At 40.5% G+C, this 18,205-nt stretch overlaps 1 protein-coding gene and 1 pseudogene across 2 annotated transcripts in view; one reads left to right on the forward strand and one right to left on the reverse strand.

Annotated features, from left to right (window-relative positions):
* LOC308640068 (dnaJ homolog subfamily C member 3-like) overlaps nucleotides 1-18,205 on the forward strand; it is a gene marked incomplete at its 3' end in the record, with an annotated part of 38,799 nt that continues 20,594 nt past the window's right edge. Inside the window, exon 1 of the mRNA XM_081312119.1 lies at nucleotides 1-238. Within this exon, the coding sequence (XP_081168245.1) occupies nucleotides 157-238 (82 nt within the window). The 5' untranslated portion in view covers nucleotides 1-156. The remainder of the gene's footprint in view (nucleotides 239-18,205) is intronic.
* LOC308640070 (eukaryotic translation initiation factor 1-like) lies at nucleotides 4,415-9,880 on the reverse strand (annotated as a pseudogene). The gene is made up of 2 exons: nucleotides 9,814-9,880; nucleotides 4,415-4,881 (listed from the first exon to the last, which is right to left on the reverse strand). The product of its transcript is annotated as a eukaryotic translation initiation factor 1-like (transcript).

The following is an 18,205-nucleotide window of genomic DNA, read 5'->3' on the forward strand; positions in this document are numbered from 1 at the left end:
GCCCCGCCCACCGCTGCCTTCCTCGGTGGGCGCCAGTCGCCTCTGAGGCCTGACTGAGAGTCGACCGCTGGCGGCGGGTGTAGCTGCTGCCTGGGCGCCAGCGCGGGCTGGTGGGCCCCGCACCATTCCTGCTCCTCACCCGCCGCGCCCTCGGACATGGTGGCCCCCGGCTCTGTGACCAGCCGGCTGGGCGCGGTGTTCCCCTTCCTGCTGGTCCTGGTGGACCTGCAGTACGAAGGTGAGTCCTGCTCTGCCCTCTGGGGCAGGGGCTCCCGGGCCAGGGCCCCCGCCGCGACTTTCGGGACGGCGGGAGGGAGCCGGGGCTCGGCGCCGCGACCTGGGCCTGAGCCGGGTTTGGGCGGGGGCCGGCACCCGGTTCCGGGTTTGTCTGGGGGAAAAGGCGAGGGCGCTGGGGGCCGCGAGGCCAGGACAGAGGGTGCGGAGTGAGGAGTGGGGCCGCCCGGGTCCCGGGCAGCGTGGCAGGGAATAGGGCACAGGGCAGCGACTTCAGGAGCGTCCTGGGACGCGGAGACCCGCGCTTCCATCGGGTCCGGCCTCGCTTGGGACTCTCGCTTGGCGCCTGGGGACTCTGTTGGTCAGTGGTTCTGGGAGGGGGCTATAAAGGTGGCCAAAATGGGAGGCTTCTTTGGCTTTGGAGTTCCCAGGTGGCAGGGGGTGGCGTGTTACGTTCGGCCGGGAGACGTGAAGGGGACAGCATTGACTGTTTAAAAAGTGAGTGACCGTCACGTTAGGACCCTTGTGCCGGGCTTAGAAGTTGTTAGGTTAGTGCATCCAGCGTCGGTGCTGGGATCTGAGCTCGCGGAGGGCAGGGCACCAAGTTTGTGGTTTACATCTACCAATAAGGTGTCGTTCAGCTGAGGGCTGGCTTTACTTTTCCGAGTTCTCTGAAAAAGGTCCCTTGAGAAAGATGGGAGCGCTTAAATTTCACTTCACTTGGAATGTTGCCTATTCCAATAGAATGGCGAAAATCGAGGGCTGTCCCATCTTGGGTGTCAGCAGGGAGGAGTAAGAATTAAAGCTGAAAGTGCCAATTTAACGGATGCCCTAGCTTGACTGTTGTGCTAAATATTCGATTATAATGACATCCGATCTGTTTTCATCTCAGTAAAAGGTTATAGTTGTCAAGGAGGTCAAATTGAGCGTTTGAACATTCCATTAAGAGGGAGTGAGGAACTGAAGTTGGGAATTATTTATGGAGATATCCTATCAAAATTCTCAACTTTTTCGAAAAAGTAATCCTATTCAGTTTTTAGGTCTCATTCATGACAGTGTCTTTTTTGTTTTGCTGGTGACTATGTATGACTAAATGTATATATACATATGTGTGTGTGTATGTATATATATTTATAAAATATATATATTATATATATATTTATATTACAGCCTCAAAACAGAATATGTAAGGTGACAAAGAGTTTGACAGAAGCTGCCCCAGAAAATTTAGGAAATTGGAATTTGAAGGCCTGGACCATTTTAATATGGGTTATATATTTTAGTTGCTCTTGCATTTTTATATTTTCCCCTTCCATATTTTTTATACCTTTATTTTATTTATTTATTTTTATGTGGTGCTGAGGATCAAACCCAGGGCCTAGCACATGCTAGGCAAGTGCTCTACTGCTGAGCCACAACCCCAGCCCCCCTTCTTCCATATTTTTTTATGTGCAGTCATCAATGATTTTTTTTGAACACCTAAGAGAAAGCTGCCTGTCTTCTATGTAATGTCAGTGTTATAATTTTTTTAAAATTATAGAGGTGCGCACTTTTGTCTGATTTACTTTTTCTCCTAGCTGTGGACCACCTTTTTAGTATTTCTATTCGTTGTATGATTCTGTAATACTCTTAGCACTTCTTTTCCCTACTATGGTATTTTCCATAAGAAAACCTCATTAGAGAACTTTTCTGTGTAGGAAGCATTGGTGACATTTCTCAAAAGAGTGCTGTCTTTTTTAGAAACATTGCCTCTGTAAAGTAGCAGGGACCTGGTACAGGCAAGTTAGAGAAGAAAGGAAAGGAACCTGTAAGCTCTGTTGTTTATTGAGGTGTATGAATTATTCCTACCTTACAAATTAGGGAACTTAGGCTCAAAGAGCTTAATTAAAGTTTGTTTTGTGGGCAGACAGGAATTAAATTGTTGACAATATCATGTGGGTTCAAGCATGTCTAAGTGGTGGCAGCTGAGAAAAATCAACTTTTTCTTTCTTTCTTTCTATTTTTTTTTTGTTAGCTAGTTAATTAGCAGTAATTAACAGGAAGATGATTTCCTGGCAAGTTTAATATGGTGATTCTCAAAAAGTATATACCGGAATTTCACATCTCTTTTAAAAGCATAAAGTTATGGGTACCACTTCCAGAGTTTTAGGTTCACTAGATCTTGGTGGGGCCTGAAATTCTGCATTTCTAAGAAGATCTCAGGTGACCACACTTTAACCGCCACTGGTTAATACATTTTTCAGAGGAATTACATTAGGGATCTGCTATGCATTAAACCCTAGACTTGGAGATAGGAACAGAAAGATAAGAAAGAAACCTCTGTTTTCCCAAGTAAGCTCTGTGTCTGTGTTCATTAAACTCGAAGTTTTTAGGGAGGCCTGCCAGTCAGGTGGTGCCACTGCTAGGCCTGAGGCTTGGAGAGAGAAATTAAAAAAAAAAAAAAAAAAGTGTGAAAAGAATGGATGTGAAACAGTTTCATACTATGGAGTATGTTACTAATAATAAACTTAGATAGCCTATTTGTCTTTGCTTTATTCTAGAGTTTTCTGTTAAGTGTAATGCAGAGAAGGAGTGTATCATGAATTGAAAACTTGACTCTTAACATTCTTTTCTCAAAGGCCTTTGAAAGAAAGCCAAAGCACTAGATTAGAAATAGAATTTTTGGAGTAAAAAGAAACTTTAACATTATCTACTTTAGTATTCTCATGTTACAGATTAGAAAGGTATTTCAATTCTTTTCTAATTATTTGCTTATTCTATTTAGTGAGTTGAGTAGGAACATAGACTGAAAAATAAACCATTTTTTTCTGTTATCAAAGTTATTTTTCTTAATATGTTGTTATCTGGATCCATTTTTCTTTATTTTACTGAACTGAACTGATTAAGCTATATATTTTGGTCTTAGTGAAAAGAATAGTTGAAAATCTATATGCATACAAGATGGTGATAATTTTTATTTGATCCTAACCTATTAAAAGTATATATTTCCTTGACATAGTTAAATATGGAGAGTGTAAATCAAGCAATGAAAATGAATGACTTTAAGCAGTTTATATGTATTATGTAAGTATTATAGCAGATGGTCAGGTAACTTCTAGAATTATTTTAAATTTCATAGTAAGTTAGACTATAGTTAGAAGTAGTATCAAAGTTTCACTTCATCTGAATAGTTAGCTTTTTGCTGAGAGAGTGCCAGAAATGCAGTAATTCTCATTTGTGGGATAGTAGGAGTTCTGAGATAGATGCTGTGTAGCAATAAAGTTTTATTTTCCCATGTGAAGTTAATTGTTTAGTCTATTGTCATGGTCTTCCTTTGATTAACTAATCAGCAATTCATTTTTGTTTACAAGGAAATATCATAGGAACCCAGTCTCCTAGTTTTTAGAACTCAAACATTTCAACCCAAATTTACTCTCCATATCTTTAGAAATCAACTTTTTTTTTTTTTTAAAGGAGTCTGATTCAGTCACTCGGAGTTCTGGAATATAGAGAATATATGTCAGTTAGCAAAGGCTTGCACTTTTGTGAGGTATACAGAGTTAATGGTTTTGCCCTGGAGTTTATAGACTATTTGGGAATGTAAGGCAAGCATTTTGAAGTATTCATGTCCTCTTTACCCCTTTCTTAGTTTGGACTTAGTAATCCATCATTGTAGTCACTTTATTGCAAATACCCTTTAAATTCCTGCCCCTTAATTTATTGTTTGAATTTGCTCATCTGGGAAATCCCAAAATTGATTAAATCCAATTTGGCCAGTTTGTTATATTCAGATTTGAATTTGGAGCCATCTGCCTGGCACACTTCTGGGAGTGTGACTGAATGTTGTTTTGTCTACTACTGCAATCCTGTATTTTATATATTTTCAGAATTTTTCTAAATTTTTTAATGTGACTTTTCTTTAATTTTTTTCCTACCAAGTTTATGTATTATCTGTTTAAATAACTTTTGTCATAATATATTGGGAGGCAAACTCATGTGCTTAGTTAGCTGTCTTAATATAGTTTCTGTGGCCCATTCTTTAAAACTTTTTTTTAATGTAAGAGAATTTTTGATTAGCCAATTTCCTTAGTTGAAGGGATTCATTTTTTTTTATGGCTCTTTTCAGTTTATTGCATGAAGGAGTTACACTAGTCCAACTTAAAAGCGGACCCCAAATGGTTACATTATACAGGCTGTGAGGTTTTTAAACTTGTGACAAGGGACAGAAGGGAAATTCTACTCATTGCAAGGAAATCCTCACTTAAGCTTCAGTGAGCCACAAGCACTTAAAACCCATGAACCTTCAGCTGATCGTCCTTAGCCAGTCCAATCTCTACCAGGAACTGGCATAGGTTCTTGCGCTGGTCACCCTGTAGCTGAATTACTTCTCCATATTCTGGATGCTCAATTACAGTACCATTCAGGCAAATTTCTTCTTAAACGCCTTCACTAGTTTCTTTTTATCATAATCATCAGCGATCCCTTGGACAGTAGTAAGGGTCTTCCTGCCGTTTCTCTGTTGAATTCTTATATGGATATAATCCTCAGTGCCAGCAGAAAGCAGGTCATCACCCTTACTTGCATCAGCAAAGAGGTTGAAAGAGTGGAGGTTCTGGATAGCAGACAAACGATAAGATTCCTTTTCCTCCGTGGAAAGGCGGAAGGCGGCTGCGGGAGAAGGCGAGGGGTGGGGGGGGATGGAGCGTCGGGAAGCTAGGGGGCTCGAGGGGGAGGCTGCTGAGTCCTCGGCGGCGGCTCAGTGACTGGGAAGGGATTCAATTTTTTAAAAAAAATCTTGTAGATTTTAGAAAATATTAAAAAATACAACAGAATGGAATAGTAGAGAGAACCACTTTTGCACAGCTTCAAAAAATTATCAACAGAGAACCAATCTTGTCTATTCTCTTATTCCCTTCTCTCAGATGATTTTGAAGCCAATCTCATTCATCTTACTATTCTATAAACATATTAGCATGTTGGTAGGGACTCAAATATAATGCTGTAGAAAACAGGTGCTCTCTCTCAGAAGACCCTAAAGATTGTCCTGTTTCTTTAGAAGGTGACTACTCATCTTTGTTTTAAAACTCAACAGTTTTATGCAGACTATATATGTTCAGTAATAATTGTTAATGAAACAAGTATTAGTTTCTATACTGTTCATTATATAAAGTAGGTTACATGGCTAGGTTCAGTGTTCTATAATTGTCGTGACTTGGGAGGCTGAGGTAGCAGATGTTCTAGTTCGAGGCCAGCCTCAGAAATTTAGAAAGACTCTGTCTCAGAATAAAAAATATAAAGGGCTCAGTGGTAGAGCACTACTGAATTCAATTCCCAGGACCAAAAAAAAGCAGGTTATAGTTTTGGATGTAATAAGGAATTGGCTGGATCTACAGGAGGTGAGTCTCCCTATCTAAATATAATCAATTACTCAATTACTCTTTCTTTTTTGTTGTTGTTGTATTGGGCATTAAACTGAGGGCCTCACACGTACTAGGCAAGGGCTCTACCACTGAGTTACATCCCCAGCACCTTTTACATTTTATTTTGAGATACCAGTCTCAACTAAATGAACCAATCTGGCCTTAAACTTGCAAGTCCCCCTGCTTCAGCCTTCTGAGTAATGGGGATTACAGGTGTGGGCTACTGTACCTAGCTAAATAGAATCAGTTTCCAAATCTCTTTACATAGTGATTTTTTTTTCTAAAATATTTTTTAGTTATACATGGACACAATATCTTTATCTTGTTTGTTTTTATTTTTATGTGGTGCTGAGGATTGAACCCAGTGCCTCACATGTGCAAGGCAAGAACTCTGCCACTGTGCCACAACCCGAGCCCTACATAGTGAATTTTCATAGTTGCAACTTATATCCTCATTATTTTGTTTTTATTTACAAAGATTGTAAGGAAGACTCAAAGCTAGCCACAGAGAGATCTAAGGATCACTGCAGTGGGGTCTTGTAGCAGCAGAGTTTGAACTTAACTCCCCTCATTATTTTAAAAGAGACAAATAACAGTGCATTCCCAGCTTCCTGAAAACCCACAACTAACTTCTCCAGATGTTACCAACACACTCATTAATAAGCCAAATGTTTTCAAATTGTTGCCTCATATAGGTCCTGATTAACTCTTAAGTTTTGGGTGCTTCTAAGTTAAGGTTTCCTCTTTCCCTTTTTTGGGGAGGGAAAAGTGACTTTGTTCTACCATTTTTGTTCTTTGGCTGGGTTATAAATTAAATTGACAGTAATTTCAATAATTCTATGAATTATACATTATGAGTGACTAAAAGTATAAATTATTATCTAATAATTCTTATGAATTATAAGACAAAATAATAGGGAAAAAATTACATACCCACATATACATTATATGGGAGTCCTGTGCATGAGACTCAGAAAAGGGCCAGATGATTAGAACTGATTGGTAGATTGTCCCATAGCCCACTGAAGGTGTATTTTTGTGGAAACAAAAACAGAAGTTAATGAGTAGAGCAGACTATAAACCAGTTTTTTGATCAACCAGTGAAGAAGATTTCTAGATGTTGGGTTTGAAGCATCTTTTGCCATTTGAGCATGTCGGAATGACTCATAGGGCAACAGGCATGAGGTTGTATAGATATGAGCTTTTGTCATGATCTCTTTTTGAAGTTTATGTCAGATCAGCTTCAGCTACCGGGTCTTTGGGAAAAGGGCAGATTTTCTTCTTAATGATACTATATCAAGAGGGTATAAGAAAATTAAAATGCTAGTTTGGTTTGCATAGCCAGATATTGCAAGTAAACAAGAAGAATTCAGAGGTCAGTCCAATTTATAGGTAGAATAACAAAACCTCAAAGAATGAGACTAGAATCTAATAATGGGTATACTTTTAAAATATGCTTTGTTAGACTTTTTAGTAGGGAAACTCAAATTGGGCTTTTAAAAGCCTCTTATAGCTAGGAGCCAAAAACTTGCCATCAGATTTGGCCTGCAATACCTGTAGGTTTGGCTCAATTCCCTTTTCTCAAGATCCCCAAACTATCTTAAGCTTCCTAAAACTGTCAGGATATGAAATTTCTTGCTCACATGTAAGGAACCAACTAAGGGAATCTTGTATATTCCAGTTCTCCCCCAACTTCAAGGGGCTTTTATTGTCTCCATAAAGTCAACCTTAGTTTCTTAAAACTGTTCATATCTGATTCTATACACATGCTCAAATATGATGACATTCTAGTCAAAGCTTTGGTAGTATAGACAGTGCTTCAAATTGACTCCTGTTAAAAGATTCTTATTACACTTATGCAAATACTATATTGCCATAAAAATTAGAATACCCATTAACAGTAATGAAATTCTTGAGGGATCAAGTAGGGAAAATTCTGTTTTCAAAAATATACCCTATCAGATTTCTTTTTCTTTCTTTTTTTAAATGTTTATTTTTTTAGGTGTAGATGGACACAGCACAATGCCTTTATTTTTATGTGGTGTTGAGGATCAAACCCGGGTCCCGCCTGTACTAGGGGAGCACTCTACCGCTGAGCCACAATCCCAGCCCCAGTATCAGATTTCTTGTAAGCTTTAGATAACTAGAGAGAAGAGAGAAAAATTTTCTCAAATATGAAAAACAAAACAAACAACAAGCAGGGCATCAAACAGCAAAGTCAGGAAAACCCTCATAATTTCTTTTGATCAGTTCATTCAGTTTTATGTACTTCTTGTTCTGGATCTTTTAATTTTTTTTTAAGTTGTAGATGGACACAACACCTTTATTTTATTTTTATGTGGTGCTGAGGATTGAACCCAGTGTCTTCCACATGCAAGGCGAGCACTCTACCACTGAGCTACAACCCCCACCCTCTGCTGGATCTTTAATTAGCTGTTTTATGAACTAATGAGTTTCTTCATTCTGGAGATTCTTACCCAACTAATGTTACCTTATGATTATCCAAAAACTGAACTTGCCTGTGTGCGTTCTGTGAATTTCCTTACTCCTTTCCTTTACAAACAAAACAAAACAAAACAAAAATAATCCTCATTCCTTAAAATGTTCAATACTGAAAATATCTTATTTTCCTTATATACTTTGCATAAGTTGTTTCCTTTATTATTTATAATAGTTTTAATTACATAAATTACGTTTTAAACTCTTACTCTAATTTCCAGTGGAAAAAGGAGGAAAAAGAATGATGAAGTTTGTCATCAATATTTTATGAATATATCATTTCATAATGTCTGAAAATATAATGTCCATTTGTTACTGGACCCAGATCCACCTGCTCACTGCTTGAAAACTAATACTTGGGAGACAAAGTTGTTGGGAAGGAAGTTTTATTCAAGGACTGCCCCTAAGAAGATGGAGGGGTGAGGGTCCTTGAAGCTCTATCTGAGGGAGATCAGGTATACTAAAGGGATTTTATAAAGGTGCAGGGGACAATAGGCAGGAAGACTATATGCTGAATGGGGTCTTTATCTTCTAGAGCATGTATGATCTAAGAACAAATGTTCAAGTAGAAGTGCAGTATCCATTACTCCATATATCCAAGCACAGTAGTAAAACAAACAGAGCCCCACATATTTAACTTTTGGATTCTTGCTTTTGTTATGACTGCTTAACATGCACATGCTGTAAAAACAGTTATTGTGGAAATAACTTTAGATAATCAATAGTTTTAACACCTCATGAATTTTCCATGAGTAATCCATCTAAGCACAATTTTTTTTTCCCTTAGTGCTTTGTAGTTATACGTAGTAGTTGGGTTCATTTTGACAGAGTCATATGTGTATGCAATTTTATTTACTCCATTTCAGTCCCGGTCCCCTATTTTCTCTCCCTTCCACCTCCCCGCATTCTCCTTCCTCTACTATACCTCTTTCCTTCCTTCCTTCCTTCCTTCCTTCCTTCCTTCCTTCCTTCCTTCCTTCCTTCCTCTTTCTTTCTTTCATTTATTCTTTAGTTGTAGTTGGAAACAATACCTTTATTTCACTTATTTATTCTTATGTGGTGCTGAGGATTGAACCCAGGGTCTCGCACGGGAGAGGTGAGTGCTCTACTGCTGAGCCACAACCCTAGCCCCCATTTATTTATTTTTAATTGTTACTTTCTACTTATACATAAAGGTGAAATTTCTTGTGGTATATTTATGTATGTATATACTGTGATTTTTGCTAAATTTGGTCTACATTTTCTCCCCTTTCTTGTCCCTCTTCCTTCCCACTTTATCATTCCTATATCTTTATAATATCTGATCTCCCTTTCTTTCCCCTTATTTTGCTCTAGCTTCAGCATATGAGAGAAAATATTCGATCCTTAATTTTCTGGGTCTGGCTTATTTCACTTAGCATGATGTTCTCTGGTTCCATCCATTTATGGGCAAATGCCATAATTTCATTCTCCTTTATGGCTGAGTAGAACTCCATTGTGTATATATGCCACATTTTCTTAATCTACGTATCTATTGATGGGCATCTGGGCTGGTTCCTTAATTTGGCAACTGTGAATTGTGCTGCTATAAGCATTAATGTGACTGTATCACTATAATATGCCAATTTTAGTTCTTTGGGATAAATACCAAACTGGGTCATATGGTGGTTCCATTCCTAGGTTTTTTGAGAAATCTCCATACTGCTTTCAGGAATGGTTCTACTAGTCTGCGCCCCACCAACAATGTTGGAGTGTACCTTTTCCCCCATGTCCTGGCCAACGTTTATTATTACTTGTATTCTTGATAATTGCTATTATGATTGGAGTCAGATGAAATCTTAGTGTTGCTTTTTGATTTGCAAAACACAATTGATTGCTATAGATGTTGAACATTTTGTGGCCATCTGTATTTATTCTTTTGAGAAATGCTGTTTAGTTCTTTTGCCCATTTGTTTCTTGGTGTTAAGTTTTTTTGAATTTTTTTTCGTATTCTGTATATTATTCCCTTGTCAGAGGAGTAGCTGGCAAAGATTTTCCCCCATTTTGTGGCTTTTTCTTCATGTGAGTAGTAGTTTTCTTTGCTGTGCAGAAGCTTTTTAAATTTGATGATATCCCACTTAATGATTCTTGGTTTTTTTTTTTTTTAATTTTTTATTGATTATTTAAAGCATTACATAGCTCATGATATATCATCTTTCATACATTAGACTCAAATTGTGTTTTGAACTCCCATTTTCACCCCAAATATAGATTGCAGAATCACATCTGTTACATATTCACATTTTTACATAATGCCATATTAGTGTCTGTTGTATTCTGCTACCTTTCCTAACCCCTACTATCCCCCCTCCCCTTCCCTCCCCTCCCATCTTCCCTCTCTATCTCCCCTGCTGTTGTTCAATTCTCTCCCTTTTTTTTTTCCCTCCCCCTTGCCCCTCATAGCCTCTTATAATTTTATGTATCCTTGAAGGTCTCCTACCATTTCCATATGCTTTCCCTTCTCTCTCCGTTTCTCTCCCCCCATTCGTCTTTGTTATCTGTAGTCTTTTCCACATGCTCTTCCTTCCTGTTCTGTTCTTAGTTGTTCTCTTTATATCAAAGCAGACATTTGGCATTTGTTTTTTAGGGCTTGGCTAGCTTCACTTAGCATAATCTGCTCTAATGCCATCCATTTCCCTGCAAATTCTATGATTTTGTCATTTCTTAGTGCTGCATAATATTCCATTGTGTATAGATGCCACATTTTCTTTATCCATTCATCTATTGAAGGGCATCTAGGTTGGTTCCACAGTCTAGCTATTGTGAATTGTGCTGCTATAATCATTGATGCAGCCGTATCCCTATAGTGCGCTCTTTTAAGGTCCTCAGGGAATAGTCCGAGAAGTGCAATAGCTGGGTCAAATGGTGGTTCCATTCCCAGCTTTCCCAGGAATCTCCATACTGCTTTCCAAATTGGCCTCACCATTTTGCAGCCCCACCAGCAGTGTACAAGTGTACCTTTTTCCCCACATCCCCGCCAACACTTGTTGTTGTTTGACTTCATAATGGCTGCCAATCTTACTGGAGTGAGATGGTATCTTAGGGTGGTTTTGATTTGCATTTCTCTGATTGCTAGAGATGGTGAGCATTTTTTCATGAACTTGTTGATTGATTGTATGTCCTCCTCTGAGAAGTGTCTGTTGAGGTCCTTGGCCCATTTGTTAATTGGGTTATTTGTTATCTTATTATTTAATTTTTTGAGTTCTTTGTACATTCTGGATACTAGGGCTCTATCAGAGGTGTGGGGGGTAAAGATTTGTTCCCAGGATGTAGGCTCTCTATTTACCTCTTTTATTGTTTCTCTTGCTGAGAAAAAACTTTTTAGTTTAATTAAGTCCCATTTGTTTATTCTGGTTGTTAACTCTTGGGCTATGGGTGTCCTATTAAGGAATTTGGAGCCCGACCCCACAATTTGTAGATCGTAGCCAACTTTTTCTTCTATCAGACGCAGTGTCTCTGATTTGATATCTAGCTCCCTGATCCATTTTGAGTTAATTTTTGTGGATGGCGAGAGAAAGGGATTCAATTTCATTTTGTTGCATATGGATTTCCAATTTTCCCAGCACCATTTGTTGAAGATGCTATCCTTCCTCCATTGCATGCTTTTAGCCCCTTTATCAAATATAAGATAGTTGTAACTTTGTGGATTAGTCTCTGTGTCTTCTATTCTGTACCATTGGTCCACCCGCCTGTTTTGGTACCAGTACCATGCTGTTTTTGTTACTATTGCTTTGTAGTACAGTTTGACCTCTGGTATCGCTATACCTCCAGATTCACACTTCCTGCTTAGAATTGCTTTTGCTATTCTGGGTCTTTTGTTTTTCCATATGAATTTCATGATTGCTTTGTCTATTTCTACAAGAAATGCCGTTGGTATTTTGATTGGCATCGCATTAAACCTATAGAGAACTTTGGGTAATATCGCCATTTTGATGATGTTAGTTCTGCCTATCCATGAACAGGGTACATTTTTCCATCTTCTGAGATCTTCTTCTATCTCTCTCTTTAGGGTTCTGTAGTTTTCATTGTATAAATCTTTCACCTCTTTTGTTAGGTTGATACCCAAGTATCTTATTTTCTTTGAGGATATTGTGAATGGAGTGGTTTTCCTTATTTCCATTTCAGAAGTTTTGTTGCTGATATATAAGAATGCCTTTGATTTATGCGTGTTGATTTTATAACCTGCCACTTTGCTGAATTCATTTATTAACTCTAGCAGCTTCTTTGTAGACTCTTTTGGGTCTGTTAAGTATATTATCATGTCATCCGCAAATAGCGATAGTTTAATTTCTTCTTTTCCTATTTTTATGCCTTTAATTTCTTTTGTCTGTCTAATTGCTCTGGCTAGTACTTCGAGAACTAAATTGAATAGAAGTGGTGATAGAGGGCATCCCTGTCTTGTTCCAGATTTTAGAGGGAATGCCTTCAATTTTTCTCCATTCAGAATGATGCTAGCCTGAGGCTTAGCATAGATAGCTTTTACAATGTTGAGGTAAGTTCCTGTTATCCCTAGTTTTTCTAGTGTTTTGAACATAAAGGGATGCTGTACTTTGTCAAATGCTTTTTCTGCATCCATCGAGATGATCATGTGGTTCTTGTCTTTAAGTCTATTGATGTGGTGGATAGCATTTATTGATTTCCGTATATTGAACCATCCTTGCATCCCAGGAATGAATCCTACTTGATCATGGTGCACAAGTTTTCTGATATGTTTTTGTATTCGATTCGCCAGAATTTTATTGAGAATTTTTGCATCCAAGTTCATTAGAGATATTGGTCTGTAGTTTTCTTTCTTTGAAGTATCTTTGTCTGGTTTTGGGATCAAAGTGATGTTGGCCTCATAGAATGAATTTGGAAGAGCTCCTTCTTTTTCTATTTCTTGAAATAGCTTGAAAAGTATTGGTATTAATTCTTCTTTGAAGGTTTTGTAGAACTCCGCTGTATACCCATCTGGTCCAGGGCTTTTCTTAGTTGGTAGTCTTTTGATGGCTTCTTCTATTTCTTCTTTTGTTATTGGTCTGTTTAAATTGTGTGTGTCTTCCTGTCTCAATCTGGGCAATTCATATGCCTTAAGAAATTTATCGATATCTTCGTTATCTTCTATTTTATTAGAATATAGGGTTTCAAAATACTTTCTAATTATCTTCTGTATTTCTGTAGTGTCTGTTGTGATATTGCCTTTTTCATCCCGTATGTTAGTAATTTGAGTTCTCTCTCTTCTTCTTTTCGTTAGCGTGGCTAAGGGCTTGTCTATCTTATTTATTTTTTCAAAGAACCAACTTTTAGTTTTATCTATTTTTTCAATGGTTTCTTTTGTTTCAATTTCGTTGATTTCTGCTCTAATTTTAATTATTTCTTGTCTTCTACTACATTTGCTGTTGTTTTGCTCTTCCTTTTCTAGATTTTTGAGGTGTTGTGTGAGTTCATTTATTTGTTGGTTTTTTCTTTTTTTGAGGTAAGAACTCCAAGAAATGAATTTCCCTCTTAAAACTGCTTTCATTGTGTCCCATAAATTCCGGTATGTTGAGTGTGTTATCATTTGACTCTAAGAATTTTTTCATCTCCTCCTTTATGTCTTCTATAACCCATTGATCATTCAATAACATATTGTTCATTTTCCATGTGATGTAGGATTTTTCCTTCCTTCTCTTATCATTGATTTCCAATTTCATTCCATTATGGTCAGATATGGTGCATGGTATTATCTCCACGCCTTTATATTTACTAAGAGTTGTCTTATGGCATAATATATGGTCTATCTTTGAGTAGGATCCATGTGCTGCTGAGAAGAACGTGTATCCACTTGATGATGGTTGATATATTCTATATATGTCGGTTAAGTCTAGATTATTGATTGTGCTGTTGAGTTTTATAGTTTCTTTATTCAGTTTTTGTCTAGAGGATCTGTCTAATGGCGAGAGCGGTGTGTTGAAGTCACCCATAATTATTGTGTTGTGGTCTATTTGACTCTTGAACTTGAGGAGAGTTTGTTTTATGAACGTTGCAGCTCCATTGTTGGGTGCATACAAATTGATGATTGTTATGTCTTGTTGGTGGATGGTTCCTTTTAACAGTATATAGTGACCTTCTTTGTCCTTCTTGATTAACTTAGGTTTGAAGTTGATTTTATTCGATATGAGTATGGCCACTCCTGCTTGCTTCCGAGGGCCATGTGAGTGGTATGATTTTTCCCAACCTTTTACCTTCAGCCTGTGTATGTCTTTTCCTATCATATGAGTCTCTTGAAGGCAGCATATTGTTGGATTTGTTTTTTTGATCCAGTTTACTAGCCTATGTCTCTTGATTGGTGAGTTTAGGCCATTAACATTTAAGGTTACAATTGAGATATGATTTGTATTTCCAGTCATGCTTCTTTATTTATTTATTTTAGTTTGGTTAGTTTTGCTTTTTGGTTATTTTCCTCCCCCTTTACTGAGATACTTCCTGCTGTTAGTTTTGGGCACTATTTTTCACATCCTCTTCTTGTAGTGTTTTGTTCAAAATGCTTTGCAGAGCTGGTTTTCTTGCTGCAAATTCTTTTAGCTTTTGTTTATCGTGAAAGATTTTAATTTCATTGTCAAATTTGAAGCTCAATTTTGCTGGATATAGTATTCTTGGTTGGAATCCATTATTTTTCAGCGTTTGAAATACGTTATTCCAGGATCTTCTCGCTTTCAAAGTTTGTGATGAGAAATCTGTCGTTAACTTAATTGGTTTACCCCTGAAAGTAATCTGCCTCTTTTCTCTCGTAGCTTTTAATATTCTCTCCTTGTTCTGTACGTTGGCTATCTTCATAATTATATGTCTTGGGGTTGGTCTATTATGGTTTTGAATGTTTGGGGTCCTGTAGGCTTCCAGGATTTGGCAATCCATTCCATCTTTCATCTCTGGGAAGTTTTCTAGAATTATTTCATTTAATATGCTGTCCATTCCTTTGGTTTGAATCTCTGTGCCTTCTTCTATCCCTATGACTCTCAGATTTGGTTTTTTTATGACATCCCATATCTCTTGAATAGATTGCTCGTGGGAATTAAGCATCTTTTCTGTGTTGACTATATTCTTTTCAAGTTGATAAACCTTGTCTTCATTATCTGATGTTCTGACTTCTACTTGATCAAGTCTATTTGTAATATTCTCGTTTGAGTTTTTAATTTGGTTTATAGTTTCCTGGAATTCTAGGATTATTGTTTGATTTTTTTTTAATATCTCTATCTCCTGGTAGAGCTCGTTCTTTGCCATTTGAATTTGTTTGTTTAATTCATTTTCAAAATATATTTTTATTTCTTGGACTTGCTGTCTCATGTCTTCTCTAATATTCCTTTCCATTCGAGTTAGGTATGCCTTGAGTTCTTTCCCTATACCTGTTTCTGAAGTTTCTATGTCCTCCTGTAGAATTGAGTAGTCTTGCATTGTTTGTAATCCTTTTTTCCCTTGTTTTCTCATGTTGTCCACGTTACTTTCCAGCTCTTTTTGATTGTCGTGTTTCTGCTCTCCTCTATAGATTTGTTTTGTTTCTGTATTACTCTGATGTCTCTCCTTTGTGTTGTTGAAGTATGACTGCTAACGTGGATTCCGCTGGGAAGGAATTCCGACGTTCGAGCTCCAGTGACGACACTACTCTGCTATGACGGGCCCCAGTCTCCTTGCTGGGGTGCCCTAATGGGGGGGTGTGACTGGACTGTCTCTGTGTGGTTTCAGCTCCCGGTCGTGGCAGGCGGGTAGACTCCAGCCGCCCAGTATCACAGGCCGCGGGCAGGTGATCCGTCACCAACGGGAGGGCGTTCTCCTTCCGCCCAGTTACGCGGGCAGTGGGTGAACTGTCGCCGGTGGGCCTGCAGTTTACAGCTGCCCAGTCGCGAGGGCCTTGCCTCTAGGCTCCTGGTTTCTCCTGCTAGCCTTGGTTTCTCCTGCTAGACCAGATTTCCCCTCAGTGATGATTCTCGGCAGTTCAAACTGTACTCTGTGCCTGTTTTGTTGTTGCAATCTGTCGGACAGTGGCGGTGGATACTTCAGCTGTCCAAGATGGTGGCCGCTGGTTACCTTAGTGGAGTGTCCCTTGTGGGGGGTGGGGCTGTACCGCTTCCGTCCCCGCCAACAATCCCGAACTCAGCCCGGGAGTCAGTGCGGGCTTGGGCTTGGCTGGTGGGATACCACCGTGTCGCAGCCACTTAATTCCCTGCTGACTATTTATCCCCTTCTCTGGGGCGCCACGCCTTCTGTAGCCTTGGGGCAGGCCGCGCGAATCAGACAGCCTGGATCTCCGGGGTCACACCGTTGGCTTTTGGGATCCCCAGCACTCTATGGTTTTGATTTTTTCTGCTTGCCCCTCCCCAGCGCTGGCTAGACAGGTTTTGTTTTGGCCGCTGATGGGAAGGGGGGGGGTTGAGGGTCAGGTGCCTCTAGCTCTCCTTTAGTCTTTATGCAGGCTCACTCTGATAGTCCCTCCCCCTGAAAGTCTAGGAGAGATTTTAAGCGAAATCCCCCTATGTATGGGGGCTGAGCTGGGTGACACACACCTGTTTGTTGTTGCAATCTGTCGGCGAGTGGCGGTGGTTACTTCAGCTGTCCAAGATGGTGGCCGCTGGTTACCTTAGTGGAGTGTCCCTTGTGGGGGGTGGGGCTGTACCGCTTCCGTCCCAGCCAACAATCCCGAACTCAGCCCGGGAGTCAGTGCGGGCTTGGGCTTGGCTGGTGGGATACCACCGTGTCGCAGCCACTTAATTCCCTGCTGACTATTTAACCCCTTCTCTGGGGCGCCACGCCTTCTGTAGCCTCGGGGCAGGCCGCGCGAATCAGACAGCCTGGATCTCCGGGGTCACACCGTTGGCTTTTGGGATCCCCAGCACTCTATGGTTTTGATTTTTTCTGCTTGCCCCTCCCCAGCGCTGGCTAGACAGGTTTTGTTTTGGCCGCTGATGGGAGGGGGGGGGGTTGAGGGTCAGGTGCCTCTAGCTCTCCTTTAGTCTTTATGCAGGCTCACTCTGATAGTCCCTCCCCCTGAAAGTCTAGGAGAGATTTTAAGCGAAATCCCCCTATGTATGGGGGCTGAGCTGGGTGACACACACCTGTTTGTTGTTGCAATCTGTCGGAGAGTGGGGGTGGATACTTCCGCTGTCCAAGATGGTGGCCGCTGGTTACCTTAGTGGAGTGTCCCTTGTGGGGGGTGGGGCTGTACCGCTTCCGTCCCAGCCAACAATCCCGAACTCAGCCCGGGGGTCAGTGCGGGCTTGGGCTTGGCTGGTGGGATACCACCATGTCGCAGCCACTTAATTCCCTGCTGACTAGTTAACCCCTTCTCTGGGGCGCCACGCCTTCTGTAGCCTCGGGGCAGGCCGCGCGAATCAGACAGCCTGGATCTCCGGGGTCACACCGTTGGCTTTTGGGATCCCCAGCACTCTATGGTTTTGATTTTTTCTGCTTGCCCCTCCCCAGCGCTGGCTAGACAGGTTTTGTTTTGGCCGCTGATGGGAGGGGGGGGTTGAGGGTCAGGTGCCTCTAGCTCTCCTTTAGTCTTTATGCAGGCTCACTCTGATAGTCCCTCCCCCTGAAAGTCTAGGAGAGATTTTAAGCGAAATCCCCCTATGTATGGGGGCTGAGCTGGGTGACACACACCTGTTTGTTGTTGCAATCTGTCGGCGAGTGGCGGTGGTTACTTCAGCTGTCCAAGATGGTGGCCGCTGGTTACCTTAGTGGAGTGTCCCTTGTGGGGGGTGGGGCTGTACCGCTTCCGTCCCAGCCAACAATCCCGAACTCAGCCCGGGAGTCAGTGCGGGCTTGGGCTTGGCTGGTGGGATACCACCGTGTCGCAGCCACTTAATTCCCTGCTGACTATTTAACCCCTTCTCTGGGGCGCCACGCCTTCTGTAGCCTCGGGGCAGGCCGCGCGAATCAGACAGCCTGGATCTCCGGGGTCACACCGTTGGCTTTTGGGATCCCCAGCACTCTATGGTTTTGATTTTTTCTGCTTGCCCCTCCCCAGCGCTGGCTAGACAGGTTTTGTTTTGGCCGCTGATGGGAGGGGGGGGGGTTGAGGGTCAGGTGCCTCTAGCTCTCCT

Source organism: Spermophilus citellus, assembly GCF_964194105.1.
Source record: "Spermophilus citellus genome assembly, contig: SCAFFOLD_549, whole genome shotgun sequence".
Classification (NCBI taxonomy): domain Eukaryota; kingdom Metazoa; phylum Chordata; class Mammalia; order Rodentia; family Sciuridae; genus Spermophilus; species Spermophilus citellus.